At 45.6% G+C, this 16,532-nt stretch overlaps 1 protein-coding gene across 1 annotated transcript; it reads right to left on the reverse strand.

Annotated features, from left to right (window-relative positions):
• Positions 1–10,806: 10,806 nt before the first annotated feature.
• TMSB4X (thymosin beta 4 X-linked) lies at positions 10,807–12,466 on the reverse strand. The gene is made up of 3 exons (XM_076357523.1): positions 12,382–12,466; positions 11,632–11,745; positions 10,807–11,267 (listed from the first exon to the last, which is right to left on the reverse strand). Exons 2-3 carry the CDS (start codon positions 11,729–11,731, stop codon positions 11,233–11,235), a joined length of 135 nt encoding a protein of 44 aa, XP_076213638.1. The 5' UTR covers positions 11,732–11,745; positions 12,382–12,466; the 3' UTR covers positions 10,807–11,232.
• Positions 12,467–16,532: the final 4,066 nt, after the last annotated feature.

The following is a 16,532-nucleotide window of genomic DNA, read 5'->3' on the forward strand; positions in this document are numbered from 1 at the left end:
CTGTGGATAAATTGTGCTGCATTTGTAATAATGGCCTCATTACTGTCAAAAGCAAGAACAGTGGCTGAAGGCAGTGGACAGTCCATTAGCAGATTAAAAATCTATACTCTGCATCTATGGAAGAAGCAATCTATAAGGGCCCGCTAACATGAAGACATATCACAAAGGGTAATTTCTCAGACTTCATTAAATCTGTTGAAAGAATTCAGTGTATATGGCTGAAATTCAGCATGGTGTTATAAATAATTCACATTTGCAAAGACCAAAGCCCAGGCCTTTATCACACAATGAATTGATTTATCTGAGCAGAGAAGAACTGGGTACTTATTCCTGCCAAATCTTTGTTTGTCGGCGTGGCGTTTACTCATGTGATTAGTCCCACTGGTTACTGCCACCTTTACTCAGCCTGGAGCATGCCCATCCCATAAATAGCCCTCCACACAGGAGTGGACAAGGGTGTAAACTGCTAGTGATTTCTTCATAATCGTAAGCTTTTATTAGCTTGTTCTCTCTAGTGGCCCATTTTCTTTTAACACCAATAACATTTTAGAAAGATACCACACCTAAAGACACGTGTGATTAAGATGCCCATAATACAGCGCTGATGTAAGCTGTATTACTTCTGTATAAAAATCAATAAAAGGGAATTTTAGAACAGATGTTAAGTAGTGCATGGTATTCCAGTTTCCTATCTGTCTTTTAATGCCGCATGCATCTTTGGATGCAGCTCTATGTGAAGGATGATGGGTGAGATGCTCTGTCCCAGGAGAACCAGTGCTCCAGGTAGTCCCCTCCTTGCTGTCTCTGAGCCAGCAGCAAAAACCAAAAATGACCAGCTACTCTAGATTACTTGCCAGAGCTGGGCATGAGGGGATGGCCCTTTCTCCCTGCCCTCCTTTGTGGGGCTGCGCAGAAGAAAGTTGCCAAAGGCAAGACTGCAGCTGGGGCTTGCTGCTTCCCTGGATGTATCCAGCTGAAGTCACGGTCGCCCTTTCCACCACCTGCAGCTCCATTTTGTCACCTGTACCGGGGTGGACTCCCACGAAGTCCTGCAGAAATAACAGTGGTCTTAGCCACTGAGCAAGGCAGTGGTCAGGGCAGAAAAACCTCAACCAAATAGTACAAGCCTCATTCTCTCGGCCTTTAGAAGCACATTCCATTTGGAAATTGCATCTTTTGTGTGTGTTTGTGTTACAAACAAAGGGGTCTCGCATTCATTCAGGCCAGTTTTGCATCGGGTCGAATCCTGACCAACAGTAAAGCTGTCTCCTGTCCCTGCTGACTCTAATGAGAAGCGACAATGATTCACTGGACTCCGCGTGGAGATTTCGTACACGTTTGCCTTAGCATATATGCCAGTCCCGCTACATACAGTCTGTTAGCTTATGGCACTGCTGAGAAGAAGGACATACAGCACCTCCACATCCCTGCTGTGCAACGTAAGCATACGGTACTGATATAAAATGTAATTGATTTCACCGGCACAGCCTGACGTGCAGCTCACAGGCGAGACACTAAAATGATTTAAAGGGATCAATAATCTGCTGTTAGATCGCAACTATTAATATGTGATATTGCTCTTTCAAAACCCCTAGTGAACAATTTGTAATGGCTTCCTTTCTTTCTCTATAACTTCAGCCTCCTTCTTTCTTTCTCCTTCCATATATATCCTTCGTATATACTTGTCTGAGCACTCCTGGAGGATGACACGTAGGGAAAAAAGATATACCAAGACATAATTACACCGGTATAGCTAACAGAAAAGGCCTAGACGTTTCAAATGTCAGTAGATCTGAAGATGTGTGGGCAGGATTTACAACACTAGTATGTTGCCACTGGTAACTGACTGCATTTTTAACCTTCCCACTGCTGGCTAGCAGCGTGAAAGAGGGTAAGTCTAGGGACTTAGCGCTGGAAATAAATAAGCTCATTAAAAAACCCTAAAACTTATTGTTGCGAAGCTGAGACGAACAAGGGGAAGGACTGCATAAAGGTTAGATAAGAGCTCTTTCTTCCTGATGGGCAGCCTACACAGCACCTAACCCTTCCAGTTTGCTGACATGCCGCTGCTTCCTCTGCTGGGTCAGCTCTGGGGGACCGGTTTTGGCCATTCCAGAAAGAGGGGAAAGGAAAGAGTGAAGCTTTTACTGGGAGTATTTTAAAGGCACAGACATCTCAGGCAGAAGATATTTGATGGAGTCCCTCTGTCAAAAAGTTGGCAGCAGGCTCCTGCTGAGAGTGAGAGATTTGGAGACACCAAGCAATCCGACAGACTATTAGACTGTATAATGGAGTCAGACATATAATCTGAAGTAGGGAGTAGTTGCTGGCAGGGGTGGTACACCCACAGTTTGGGTATGACGAGTGAGGACTAAAGAGAAAACCAAGCTTCCTGGGCACATAGCAGTGGTATTATTAGGGTGCCTATCCAGAGGGAGGGGAACAAATTTAGGGAAGGAAACAGGTTTCGATGAAAAATAAGAATATGTGAAAGGAGATAGTGAGAAGAGAAAACCTTGAGATATGCAATTGCACTTCATGTGTCATGCAAAGAGAGGGGATACTCCCATTCCTTCTGTGAAGCGTTCGTTGCAACAGAATCCTGCCTAAGAGGCCCCGTACAAGCTAATATCATAAACTGGGGGGAGTTGCAAGGGACTAAAACTATGTTATTACCCTTAATTAGGCACTCAGATAAAAAATGGCTGGATGTACAAGTGCCTTAAACATCTAGAAAACTCACTGAAACGAAGGCAACCACGCCTGCTCAGCACCTTGACATTTCATAGGGCCTTTAACTTCAGCAAGGAGGGAAATTTCACGGGAAGCTGTGTGCATCCAACTGCTCCATTAGCATTATCCCTAAATATGCATTTAGGAACCTTTCAGGCTGCCAAACTGAAAATTGTGTGAAACCATTCCTGGTCTCAGAACACTATCTGCCGTTTTTTTGATCTCGGAGAGCACAAACTGTAGACAGATAGCCACAGCGTGGCCTTTGCTGAAAACAAACTCTGTGCCTATCAGCTCACAAAGTCCAGCTGGAAAGGATATAGAAGAGACAGTGCTCATGCTGCAATGCATGTGATTAAACAGCTCTGTTCCATTTAAAGGCCTTTTGGAGAATGTCAGACTGTTCCTAGTTTTAACCTTTAAAATGCAGCAAGGACTTGAGAGCTACTTTGGCATTTCTCAGTGTAACCCACACCTCCCACACACACAGCAGAGATGACTTTAACAAGCAAAGCATCAGGGAAGCAGCCGTATACGGGTATGTACAGCCTATGTATGGACCCCTGTAAAAGGTTGCATCTTTCCCGGAAAGGTTTTTCACCTGTATTCCTCTTGGCATCACACTAACTCCTCGTGCTGAGAAGTGGTGTCATCTATAATAGCCTCACTCATTTTCAGAGCTTCCCCCTCCACTTAATGCTGGCAAGCCACCTACCAAGAGCAAAGCAGGCAGGAGATTTTTGTGTGTCTCCCAGAGTGGTAATTAAAGTTGCACCAAAAAAAAAATTAAAGAAACGTGAAGTTCTTCCTGGGAGCGATGTTCTCTGCATGATCCAAGCAAGCATAAGCTGCTTTTGTAGTCACGAGCTATGGAGATGAGACTGTCTGGGATCCATCTATCCTGCCCTAACATGTCAGAGCGGTGGGGTATAGCTCAGCTGCTAGGAGTTTTCTTATTCCTAATTCATGCTGAAGCAACATGGTGGGACTAAAAATCATTGATGCCTTCATCACTTCATTTCTTGTAATGCTTTGTTTGCTACTGCTAGGGAACAGGAATGTTTGTATAAAGCTTATTGTATATTGCTTTCTCATGGAAGTCATTTTAATATGCCCTCCATGATAACTTCTCATGGGACCTTCTAGCCTTTGACCTAATCTAAGGACAAGATTTTCTGAAGACCTAGGCATCAGGCTCCCTATCAAGAAAAGCCTTCATACACAGTGTAGTACCCTTAATCTAGTAATTAGATGCTTTAAGTAATGGATTTACATGTGAGCTGGTTTGCCCCATTCCTAGGATGCAAAGCAGCCCTAAACCCAGCACTGAGCCTGTACTGGTAAGGTTATGGCTGGTCTATATTCCTGCATATTACTGGTAGGGCTCAATCATTTTACAGTACTTCTCTGCATGGCTGAAATTTCATAACTAGGAGCTTCACTGTCTACCATTTCCCTCAAAAAAAAGCCATGTTGCCAGTGCCTATAATATGAAATGTATTTTTTCTAGGAGGTTCCTATATATTTTTAAATAAATTTTTCAAAAGAGGTTCCAAGAAAAGATTGAAACTAGCCAGCACAAATAACAAGAAAAGGCTTTTTTGCCACCTTCTTTCAATTCAACTAACCAGTCCCCTCTGCTCCTACAAAGTTCTCTTCCCATTGATGTCCTTGTTTTAATAAAATTTGTTCTCTGTGCTCCTCCTGACCCCAGGGCAGCAGATACCGATGCTGCCACTGTTCTCACCTCTAGGCAGGGCAGCAAAAGCGCGGGACTGGGGATTGCTCAACATCTGGGCATCTCTGAAGGGCAGCCAGAGCAGGGCGAAGGGCACTGGAGCTGGTATGACAGGCACACAGGAGCCCGCGGCACCCAAAAACAACCGCATGCAGCCAGCACCAGCCCTGAGATGGGCTGGAGCTGGCCTGTTTTTGAATAGCAGCTTGCAGACCATCTAGTAACAAAATGAGGTGACAGGAAAGCTGAATAGAAATGTTAAACCAAAAAAGGCTCAGCTGCCCTGGGGAGTGTCCTGGGGCTGACCCCGGGAGCCCACCCTGCGATATTGCTAGGGGTGCGCGCTGCTGGGTGACACTGTGGGTGACCTGCCCACGCGGTCCCTCTTCACGAGAACCCAAAATGGTGTGAATAAACCTGCTGTGAGCCTGGAGGGTGTTCAGCATGCTAAAGATGGTTTCCTCCTTGGGATTGTAGATGCTCAGGGCCACGTCCACTTTTCTGCTTGGGGATGTCACTCTGAAATAGCTTCCTTTTCCTCACCATTGGTTGCTCTCATTGCGCATTAAGAAAAAGGTGCAATGCAAAGAATGGACCTTTCTCAGGCAATTCTCTCTCGGTCCTCCTCTCTGGACTTTCTTTTCTTCAGTGGAGGATCAGCTGCCTATGCCAACCCTAGAAACCAAAGCTAAATTTTCGTAATAAACCAAATGGTGAGGATACGCTGAATCACTGGGGTGTTGCACGCAGGCAAAGGCACAGCTGCATATAGGAAGTCTGGCAGAAGCAGTCATCTGGCAAGAAGGGAAAGCAGGTGGTCACATTTTCAGGGCAGATTATAGTCTGTTGCAGCCTTGGGTCTACTTCACGTACAACTCAGCCACGCTTGCTGCCGGCAGTCCCCATTCAGGCTTCTGATTTTACCAAATCTGTGCCCATGAGTCAGCTCTGTTCCTGCAGGAACAGTTTCTTCACTACACATGTCTTCATATCCTTAGTTTTATGACAGGCACCAAGGTGCCGCCATAATACCTTGAAAAAATAATAGTGATAAAGTCCAAACAGGTATTCCTTTGGCCAACTTTACTGGACACCAGGGTGTAAACTAATATCTTCTTTTTACTGTCTGAGTTTGATACGGCCACATCCTTTGTAAGTGATGAACTCACCAACATGACATCCTGGAAATGAGTTAGAGAAGGTTTTTTTCTATTTTTCTACGTGGTTCACACCTTGGTTTTGATAATTATAACTGTATAGTCTCAGAGAGGACCATAAAAGCTTCTAAAGCTGACCTAAAATTAGTTTTCATCCATAGTGCTGTCCAATACCAAATTAGGACCCTTCGGAGTGGTGAGCAAGTGTTATGAGCCCTTTGCCAAAAAGCTGAAATTTCCGTCCCACAGGAAATACCATACCACGTCAGGTCTTGTCGCATATATAATACTGACTGCTATTCCCACTGCACAGTGGGTCAGTGTCATTTCTGAGAGGCAGTGCTCAGTTTGGGGGGAAGGATGAAGAATATCTCTCCGTTGGCTCAGTTTTCTTACACAGGCCAGATGATACAGAGCAGGTGAGGTGAACTGTGATGCATGAAAAATTAATCCAGCAAGCGATTTTTCAGATTATTATGTAGCTCCAAGATTCTCTACATCATCTTGCATCAAAATCTAGCTGTGCAGAGGGCCTTAAAGATAAATTTCAAAGCTGCAAGTGACGGTTTGAAGAAATATTTCTCCATTTCAAAGCATTTTAAAATGCTATACCTGAGTAATATAAACCATATCATATATAGTTATATGTCGGCTGGAAAGGAAGCACCATTACAGGAAATAAAACATAAACTTATATCTATGAAAATTTGTAAAATACATTAGGTGAGATTTGAACCATCTGAGAGCCTGAATTTCATCCTTTTTGTCTAGAGAGAAGTAGATTTCAGCTAGTTCATCTCTTATTTTAGAGACCTGAATGTTGCTGTTGTAGCTTCAAACTGCTAGAAGAGACTAGGGATAACTAAATTATTCATGGCAAATATTGTAGAACATGCAGATGCATTCCTCCTCTTCTTTTTTTTTTCCCCTTCATTTTCAAACACATTTCTAGTCAATTTGTAAGTGTACTCAATATTCATCCATATTACGCAAACAAAGGGCACTGCAAATGTCTGTTTATGGAATATGCTATAACTACAAAGTCACATGAGATTGTTTCCAGGCCCAAATTTAAAGCCCTGGACCACATGCTAAAGATAAAATGTTTATAATGACAATACTGGGAAAAGTTTCTTCATCACCAAGAGCCTTTGGTCAATGGAATGATGACTTTTTTTTTTTTCCCCAAGACAATGTTTTGATTGAACATGTTGTGAATATTTGGGGACTATTCAAATGCTGGAAATATATTTAGAGTAAATCCACCAATTCATTTGCAAAATACTGGTGAATGAAAAATCTATGTTAGGTAAACAATAAATCCAGAGCCATCAGAAAACCTGAGGCCATAGGAATTCTGAATTTTAAAAGAAAAAAAAAGAGATTTACTCTTTACAGCCTCATTCTATCATTCTTTGCATATCATGGCCTGAAACTAATGCTATAGATTTGACTGTGCTTTGCCATCAGCATCCTCCTATTGCAAGGGAGCAGTGGTTGGAGAATCTCCCAGTTGCCAATTCTCATTACATTGCATGAATCTCATCGTGCCTGACAGTTTTCATAAAGCCCAAGCTCCAGGAGACTGAAAAATCTCCTGAGAACCTCAGCTTTTGATTACAAGGAAAAAAGGAATGTTGTAGTCCTCATGATTGCAGAAACAAGAGAAAAAAAAGTATCTTTGCTGTGCTCCCAATATGCTGAAGGCTTATTAAGCCAGAGGCAAAATTAAACATCTCTCAGAACGCACTATGTTTGAAATATTTTTTTTTTCCTAAGCAGGAAGGAGAGAAAGTCAGAGAAGGGACTGGTATTTTTAAAACCTGGTAAAAGCAATACTGGAATTCAGGTCATTAACTTCAGCTGAAAACAGAGAAAAATGGGTTCTTTCTTGTCATAAGTCACAGAATTTTGAAATAGATATATGGTAAAGAGCAGAGCTTTTTAAAAAAATCGTAGTATCACAGGGACAATACCAAATTAATCTGTCAGACAGTGTACAAATAATGGATAAATGTTGTCTGGAATTGCCTTTCTCCAAATTAACAAAATAGCCCATTTTATTTACAATGCAGTTGCCTTGCCTGTTGAATTGAAAACGCACAAAGCTGGCGCATCAGATGATCTCACGGAAGGCAGCTCTGCCAAGACTGCTATAGGTTGCTTTGCATAGTCATCCTACTGTATGTCAACGAATAAGCATGAGCTGCATGTTTTATTTCTTTACACCCTTTTTAGTATCAGCCCTGTGGAATTATTGCACTGAAAGCTGTGTTATGTGCTCATTGTATTTTATATGATGCTTGGATTAGCGCACGGTTCCTTATTAATAAAACTGTGTTGTGCAGCAGCTGTATGTGGCAGCCATATATGATTACAATACACAATAGGAACTGCTCATTTCTACACTGTTTCTAGGGAAGTAAAGGGTTACTAGGGGAAGTGGTGTTTTATCACACATTCAGCATTGCACAAAAATAGCCTAGAAGACCAAAATGCTTGTATTAAAGTCTCCTCATTTCTGTAATTAATTTTAATACCACAATGATCTATTTTAGATATCGTTAGCATATGCTTTCTGTCCAATATATGCACAGTTAATGATATCTGGGGAGGTACGTGAAAGAGAGAGAAAATCTTTTCCTAAATATTGAGAAAGGAAGAATTTGGTTCAGTGCTTGAGGGCAGAGCTACTCACCGCGTAGCCTCGATGGAGCTGCCTCTCTGCTGAGGGCGGGGAGGCAGCGCACCAGACACCGTAAAGCCTTCGTCTCGTAGGGCTGGGATAATGTGACTGCACAGCGTGTGAGATCAAAAACCATATGTGCCTTTCTGTTTCTGATGACCCTTTATTCATAACCAGGTTTTGGGCTGTATTTTTTTTTTTCTAGTCAATTTGTTGCTGATGAAAGTTTCTAGACTGACAGCCGAAGAGGCTGGTCTCCTTTATTAGCCACAGCCAACAACCAGCGCAGACACAGCCCCGAATATTACAATCGATCCCTCCGAGCCTTCATTTTTCATGCCATCAGTTGCATTGCTGTAAAATAGGTGTCAGATGTGACCACCTCCATATTGCCTATGCAAAGCATGGTGAATATCTGCGGCGATTTTCTCTGAATATATGCAAAGAGCCGAACAAGGAGCAAAGCAGGGGATGATAGGCTTCAGCAATTCCTGAATGTGACCTGGAAGGTTTACTTTCCAGTTGATTTTGTGTTTTATTCAGTCCTTGATCCCAGAAACAGAGCTCCTAACAGTAGTAGTAGCTTATTGCCATACCTCCTGAAAACAGATCTGAGCCTCGCTACCTCTTACCGTGTGCCTGAGGCCACCAGGCACGTCGCAGATGGTGGTACCCTTTGGCCAGCACCCTCTTCTGATCACTTTGGATTTGTGATTCTGAAGTCAGAGGCCTCGTACCTCATTACGGTTTTGCTGAACTACACTGGCTTACAGCACGCGCTTTCATTGACTTACACCGAGCTATGTATGTCTCATGCTCTGCCTCTCAGAAATACGTTGCTTTGGTTTTCTTCCCATAGATGGATCCACAATAAGCAAGCGCTCACTTCTACTCATTTGCGCACGTACAGTTCAGACTGTACGCTTCTGAATTTAGTCATGTTACATCCTGTGTTACCTGATTAAGATCAGTAGCTGAGAGTTGATTGTTTAATTGACTTTTCAGAAACTCAGCTAAAACTTTCCTATCCGTTTCCCATTTTATATGCGAAATAAAATGAAAGCTTGAAACATTTACAAGTGCAAGAAATGGTTCACTTCGTTCCTGAACTCATCAGCTTAAATTACTTTGGAGGTACTTATGGCACCAGGACTTCCTAGATCTTCTCATGGACTGCATCAAAACATCTCAGGCCCGAATCCTAGATTCTCATCAAACACTCGATTCTGCAAGTTTTCCACTGCTGGGGGGCTGGGGACTGCGCCTACAAATACACAGCACCTTGGGGCTCCTCCTTCTCCGGCAGCACATCCACCAAACCTCCCAGTAGAGGAGCCCCGCTGCCCTCACTGGTGTAAACTCAAGGACAAGAGTTTGTTGATACAGTCAGATGCTGCTAGGGAGAAGCTGTAGGATGAAACCCAAAATCTACATGACCCCCCCCAAGCCAGCAGCCTCAGCAAAACCCAGGCTTCCCCAGAGGGACTAATTTTGCTTTATAGGGACTGGCTGAAATCAATACAGGCTCAACCCCTGAAGATAAAACTAAGGCACTGAAGAACCATGCTCACCACCCTCCTCCAGGCTCTCTGACGGCATGTTTTTCCAGAATGTTACTTACTTCAAAGTAAAGTGAGTGATGGATTAAATCCATGACTACTAAAGTCAGCTCCTACTGACCTCCCTGGATCACAGATTTTACCTGCTGTCTTTCGAGGAAAAATAACCAAAAAGCATCCCAGGCCTGAATGAACTGCCATAAACCAGCAATGTGGAGTGTTGCTATTTGCATATAGGATTTAACGTCATCTTCATTTTTTAAGTTACCATGAGGTTTTTGCCACCAAATGCTTAGCTTTGAATTAGTAAAGAAACTGGAGCTTTTTATTCTTTGATACCAATTCTTAGGATCAAGTAGCCATTAAGATATAAGTGTTCAAAACATGACTAACATTTTAGCAAAATTATTTGCATGGAACACAACCGACTAAAATAGCTTTAGAATATTAAAAAGCTCATGTTCGATCTTGGGCTTAAAATTCAAGTTACATCCTTGTTTAAATACTGTATCAACGGAACAAGGCTTAATTATTAAACCAATTATGAATTTATACAACCGAGGCTGAATCTGTGCAACAGTACAGAACGGTTCTTATTAAAAGAGCTATGCTATGGGCGGGGCAAAGCAATAAACGTAGCCAAATTTTTTGCCTTTATCCATCTCTACATTAAATATTGAAGAAATATTTAACGTGATATACTCACATGGTAACAAATTACAAGACATGCAATTTTTTACTGAAATTGTCTAAAAGCTAGCTTCGAGGAACGCAAATTTATCTAATGGTGAAAGCACGTTATCAAAAAAATGAGAATGGTGATTGAGGTTTGAGTCATCTCCAAAGGTTTTATAGCATCCCGTGTCTCAGTACCGGCTTTTATGCTTCATATCCTTTGATACAGTTCTCCAAATAGAGGACATAAATACCATCCAGGTTTTAAAACATTTTATTTGCATATTAAAAAAATTGTGCATTCCAATAATTAAAATCATTTGAACAAAAAAAAAAAAATGGCACTCGATTAACTGCATTTTACAGCTCGCAGGACCTTGGTACAGCTTTGCATTTATTCGTGTGTTACTCTAGTTTACTGTAGTCCCACCCAAGTTCTTCTTTCATCAACATGCAAGCTCTTTCATGCCACCAGGACCAAAGCCAGACAGGCAGAGGGAAAGGCAGCGCCTTCATTCAGTGTCAGTAGTTCTCTCTATTCTTTTGATGTGAAAGGGGCAGTACAGTCATTTTAAACTTTATCCAACCTCTTTGCATCTTACAAAGTTAAACAGCTAAAAGAAGTAAAATAAGAAGGCAATGCTTGTGGAATGTACAGTGCATAATTTGGAAGGGCAGATTTCATTACGATTCACCCGCTTGCTTCTCCTGTTCAATTGCTAAAATGGGGAAAAAAACAGAAGAGAGAAAAAAAAAAATAAAGATCGAGAACCTGAAATGCATTCACGTGACAATTCCTACGATTTGTAAAAATATACGTATCAAAATATATATATATATCCCAGAACAGAAATGTAAATAATTGTAGATCAAGCGCTACTGCGCGGTGGGTTCAGGTTTTCGCTGTCTGGCACCGCCACAGCCGGGTATCCTCCCCCCACCCCGCACCCGCGGCACCCCGGCTCCCCGCCTGCCGCCCCTCTTTGTCTCCTCCCTGCCTGCCTCCCTGCCTGCCTCCTCCCTGCCTGCCCGCCTGCCTCCTCCCTGCCTGCCCGCCCTTCCCCGCCGCCTGCCCGCACTCACTTTCTTTTGAAGGCAGTGGGTTTTTCTCTTGCGTCTCTGTCTTCTTCAATTTGGACTTGTCAAATTTCTCGATCTCAGCCATGTCTGGTTTGTCGGACATGTTGGCAGGTGGCTCTGCGCACACAAGGGAAGAGCCCGTTACCCGCGGCGAGGGCTCCCCGGCCCCCCCGGCGCCCACCCCGGGGCGGCAGCGGGGCCGCGCCCGGCGCACCCAAGGCGGGGAGCCCCGCCGCCGCCGGAGCCGAAAACTCCACGCACGCCGAATACAAGACGCTTAATCCCCGGCGTATTTAAAAATAATAATGATAGTAATTTAAAAAAGTGTTAATTTAATCCAGCGTCAAAGGCAGTGCTGCTCGCCGCCAGCCGCCGCCGGGGGCAACTCCCAGTATTTGGGCGCTGCGGAGTACAATAGAGGGGAAGCGCCCGGCGCTGACCGCGTTTTTAACTCGTTAAAGGAGAATTAATTAAAAAATAAAGCCCTGGGACGGCAACAAAGCCGGCTCCTGGCGCGCACGCCACCGCCCTGCAGCGGCGCGGCCCCCAAACAATACCCCCCCCCCCCCCCGACAACAGCCCCCCTACCCCCACCCCCCCCCACCCCCGGACAACAGCCCCCGCGCTCTGCCCTGCCCTGCCCGCCGTCCCTCCCCGGCAGGGGTACCGGGCAGGGGCCCCTACTGCCCGCGCTGGGGACCCGGGGGGGGGGGGGGGGGCCGAGGGAAGGGGGGGGGAGTCGGCGGGACCCACCGGTGTCGCCGCACGGTGATGCTCAGCCCCGCCGCTCGCTGCTGCCGCCGCTCCGCACACCAGTATAAAGGGCGCTCGCTGGCGGGGCGGTTTTATCCCCGCGCCTATGCAAATGGCGGTGATGTCACCCGCTAACCATTTTGCCGCTTTCCGCCTTTTTCTCTCTCTTCCCCCCCCTCCCCCCCTTGCTTCCTTCCCCTCCCTCTGCCGCCCAGCCCTCCTCCCCCCCGCGCACACGCACACACAGCTGCACACACACAGACACAGACGCACACCCTTAAAGCCGAAAATCGCCCCGGTCTCCGTCCTGGTCGCGGTCCCGGTCCCGGTCCCCGCTCCGGCCCTGGCCGGCGGGAGGCACCCCCGGGACGGTCGGGGAGGGGGGAGGCGGCCGCCGCCCCTGGCTCCCCCGCCCTGCCCCACCGCCCCGGGGCCGGTGCGCGGCCGGTGCGGGGCCAGGCGGGGGCAGGAACGAGGGCGGGGGGGGGGGGGAGGGGGGCAGGAACCGGGGCGCAGGGGCAGGGGCAGCCGCTGGCGACCTGCCGCAGCGGCGGACCGCTGTGCTAGGCTTGAGCGGCGGGGTGGTTTTGCTTCAGCTCTCTGCCCCTCTCCCGGTTGAGCAATATCAGCTCGCCGCTTATGTTACTCAAATTTCCGTATTTAGAAGGAAAAGACGAAACCCTCGCCCCTTCAGAGCTCCGGGAGCTGCCCCCGCCCCCCCCCCTCCCCTTCCCCCGCTGCCTTTGCAACCCTGCTGCGGGGAGAGAAAAATCCCACTGCTGTCCTTGCAACCCTGCTGCAAGGAAAGAATAAAATCCCACTGCTGTCCTTGCAACCCTGCTGCAAAGGAAAGAAAGACCCCACACACACCCCCAGGCCGGGCCACGCTTTGGTGCCGGTCCGGCAGACAACAGCTCCGGCCAGATGCCGCCCGGCCCTGGCTCCCAGCCCCGCTCCCCGGCAGCGGGTCGGCCCCGGCGAGGCATCTCCCGCCCGGCCCCGGCTGCCTGCGGCTGGGGGCGGGAGGGCCGGGGCCGAGGCCAGGCCCGCCAGCTCCCCGCGCTGCGGGGCTCCGTGTGTCCCCAACGGCTCGCTCGGGGAATTCCAGCAACAAGCCGCATGCGGCAGTCGGTCCTAAAACCGGCATAATCTAGCTGGACGGGCAGTTGCTGTTGGGTGGGGGGCAGAAAGGGGTGTATGGCGCGGGTGACTCTTGTTTCTGCATTTCCAGCATTGGGTAATAAACTGAATTATTCACGTGAAAGTACTGAAAGACGAAGGGGGGTGTATCTGTGCATGTGCGTGTGGCTGAATGACAAGGAATCGGGAAATCTCTGCGCCTTTGTCTGGCAGCAGCTCTGCAAGGGAGCGGAGGCAGGCTTGCTTTCAAGGTGCGAGGTGGGACGGGAGCAGGCGTGTGGGAATTAACTTAATTTCTCCTGTTTCTGGGACGTCTGTATGGAAACCATGTATTGCTCCTTGCTCCCTGCTCTCCAGCAGGGTATCTGATGCGAGGGTGACTGCTGGTGAATTAAAAGCCCTGAGTCACAAACAGGATTAATATATGCAAGGAGACCTGTAAATACATTTCAATAAATTCCCTGGGGATGCTGCTTCCTCTGTTTTGTGGCTGTCCTCTTCCCCTTGGCCGGCCATTTTTCATAGCATTTCCAGAGCTGTAATTTCAAGAGGGTAAACTCTTGTCCCCGCGGCAATCCCAATAATACTTGCTATAGTGAACCAGGATTTCCAGTCAGCCCAGAGTCTTCCTAAAGCCGAGCTCTTTCACATTTGGAGGTGTGGCGTATAAAGTCTGGTTTCTTCCTCTAGTCCATGAGCACCTCCAAAATTGAGATGAACAGAGTATTATCACTGAGAGCGATGGTGTGAGCTACAAGTATTCCTATGAGCCAGGGACTGTGCGAGACTGAAGGCCAAAGGAATCGCTTAGGAAAGAAATGGCAAGGAATATATCATATAATTTGGGGATATTTACAGATATTAATGATAACAGCATTAAAAGCGTTTCCGAGGGATCTTCTGTGTTGGATACCAGCTAACTCTACTAGCTTTTAGACAAGTTCTGTAAAACGAGTTTACGGCCTTTTACTGCTTTGACGCTTTTGCGCATTGAACCTCGTGACTAGGAATTGTGAAATTTCTCTGGTGATCAGTTCATTAGCATCCCCAATGATGTTACAGCCTCAGACCTTTCAGTTTCGCCAAAGATTTTTTTGTCTCTTAAGTGAGGGTGAATTTAATGTAAATATTCTTTAGAATTGTTCTCCTCTGTGGCTGCTGCAGTCGCTCACCTGTGTGTCTGAGCAAACCAGTATTCCCCTGACCTCCGTGCAGGAAAGGCACTCGTGAAATTAAAGAACAGTGAATGTTTGTGGGACTGGGGTCTGATTTTTCAGAAGCTGCTTGTCCAGTAGCAGTACTGCCTTCTTTCGCTTCTGCTCATTTTGGGACAGAGCCACAGATCCCTTAAATCAGTGTAACCCACAGCCTTAGATGGAGCTTTGCCGCTACCTGCAAACCAGGCTCCTCTGCTCAGTTCAGGTTCAATTATCGTGCTGAGAGACGGAGACAAAAGATTTACACTTTTGCTGCTTCTCTGCCTTCCTATATCTCCTTTCTGGTGGATTAATACTGAGATAGTCACAGTGTCTTAGAAATGTCATATGTACTTCACTACATACATGGAGAAAGTATTGTTCCGCTGAAGCAAAATGAGGGTGTTGCATTTCGGTGGCAGGACATGGGCTAATTTCTGTAAAAGGAAATCCTCTTTATAGCATTTTGTATGAGTGGTATAGCTACAGAAATTGCATGTCCTTTTATGTTTGCTTCAGTTTGTTGCTATTTGGAGAATGCGAGGTACGTGTTCATAGAAGACTGCCCCATGTCAAATAACTTCTGGGGATAACAGACTCCAAAGCGCACTTGGATGGAGCAGAGCTGATATCCTCAATAAATGTCCCAGGGCACATGATACAAAGGATAGCTAGCTTAGGCGTTCTTATTTTGGATTTTGATGAGCTGATTCATTTTTTTAATTGCTTTATTGTTTTTTGTGTCAGCAGTTTCTTATCGTGATTATTTAAAAAAATTCAGTCAACAAGTATTTGGTGGTGTAGTACCCGGCTAGACATGCACTCTCTCAGTCATTTGCATGTTAAAGGAGAGCACTTTTCAGCACATTGCTGATCCCATTTGCAAGAAGGAAATTGGACCCTCGCTAGCACAGTTTTCAGCTAACACCTTTGAGGGTTTGAACAAGAGCAAGGCTGCAAGTTCTTTCTTGCCTTCTAGGAAATGCACATAGTATGAAAGGTAGTAAGTGGTAAACCGGGGTTCTCGCGTCTCATTTCTATGTCCACGTTTGAAGCCTTGTAAAAAACATGAACGCTCTTTTCCAGGTAAGTATGTACTGCTCCCGTTTGCGAAAATGTGATAATAAAAGACTTGCTCAAGGCCACGCAACAGGGGCTTAATCAGATATTAACAGATGTCAGTGAAAGTGTCTGTATCCCAAATTGACTTCAGTGGGCTTTTCTTCGAACTCTGTTTGAAGAATGTTTTGAAACATGATCAGGAGCACAAATCTTCTAACCTTATGCTAATTCTGCCATAGAGTCTATGCATTTAATAAAAAAAAAAAAAAAGAAAAGTAATTAGGGGAACATGAAATGTCTATGTGATAAAGCACCCAAGATTAATTCCCATCTCAGCTTATTATTCATAATGGGATCCCAGGCATGCCAGATGACTAGTAAGATAAAAATAAACTCTGTATGTAAATTTCTCAATCATATGGAAAATAAATTAAAGGAAGAGAAGCCAAGTGATTGTTTTCCAGGTCTGTTTCACATGCGAAATCTTCTTTTCACATGCTTGACTCTCTGAGAGAGAATGCTTTCTCTCACTCCATATACCGCTAGAGGAAACAGGAGCTGGCAGTGATCCTGAGAGTGTAAGTGAAGAGACAATCCCTTCGGGTAGTTTCTTCCTGCGCTGCCTCCCAGCCAGCAGCAGAAGGGTGTTCACGGTGACATCAGGGCTCGGGTGTTCAGTTGTTCAAACGTCAGAGCACAATATTTGTGGTGTTTCACATTCCACCAAACGCTATCGACAATTAAAAAAAAAGG

This window comes from Aptenodytes patagonicus, chromosome 1 (assembly GCF_965638725.1).
Source record: "Aptenodytes patagonicus chromosome 1, bAptPat1.pri.cur, whole genome shotgun sequence".
Classification (NCBI taxonomy): Eukaryota; Metazoa; Chordata; class Aves; order Sphenisciformes; family Spheniscidae; genus Aptenodytes; species Aptenodytes patagonicus.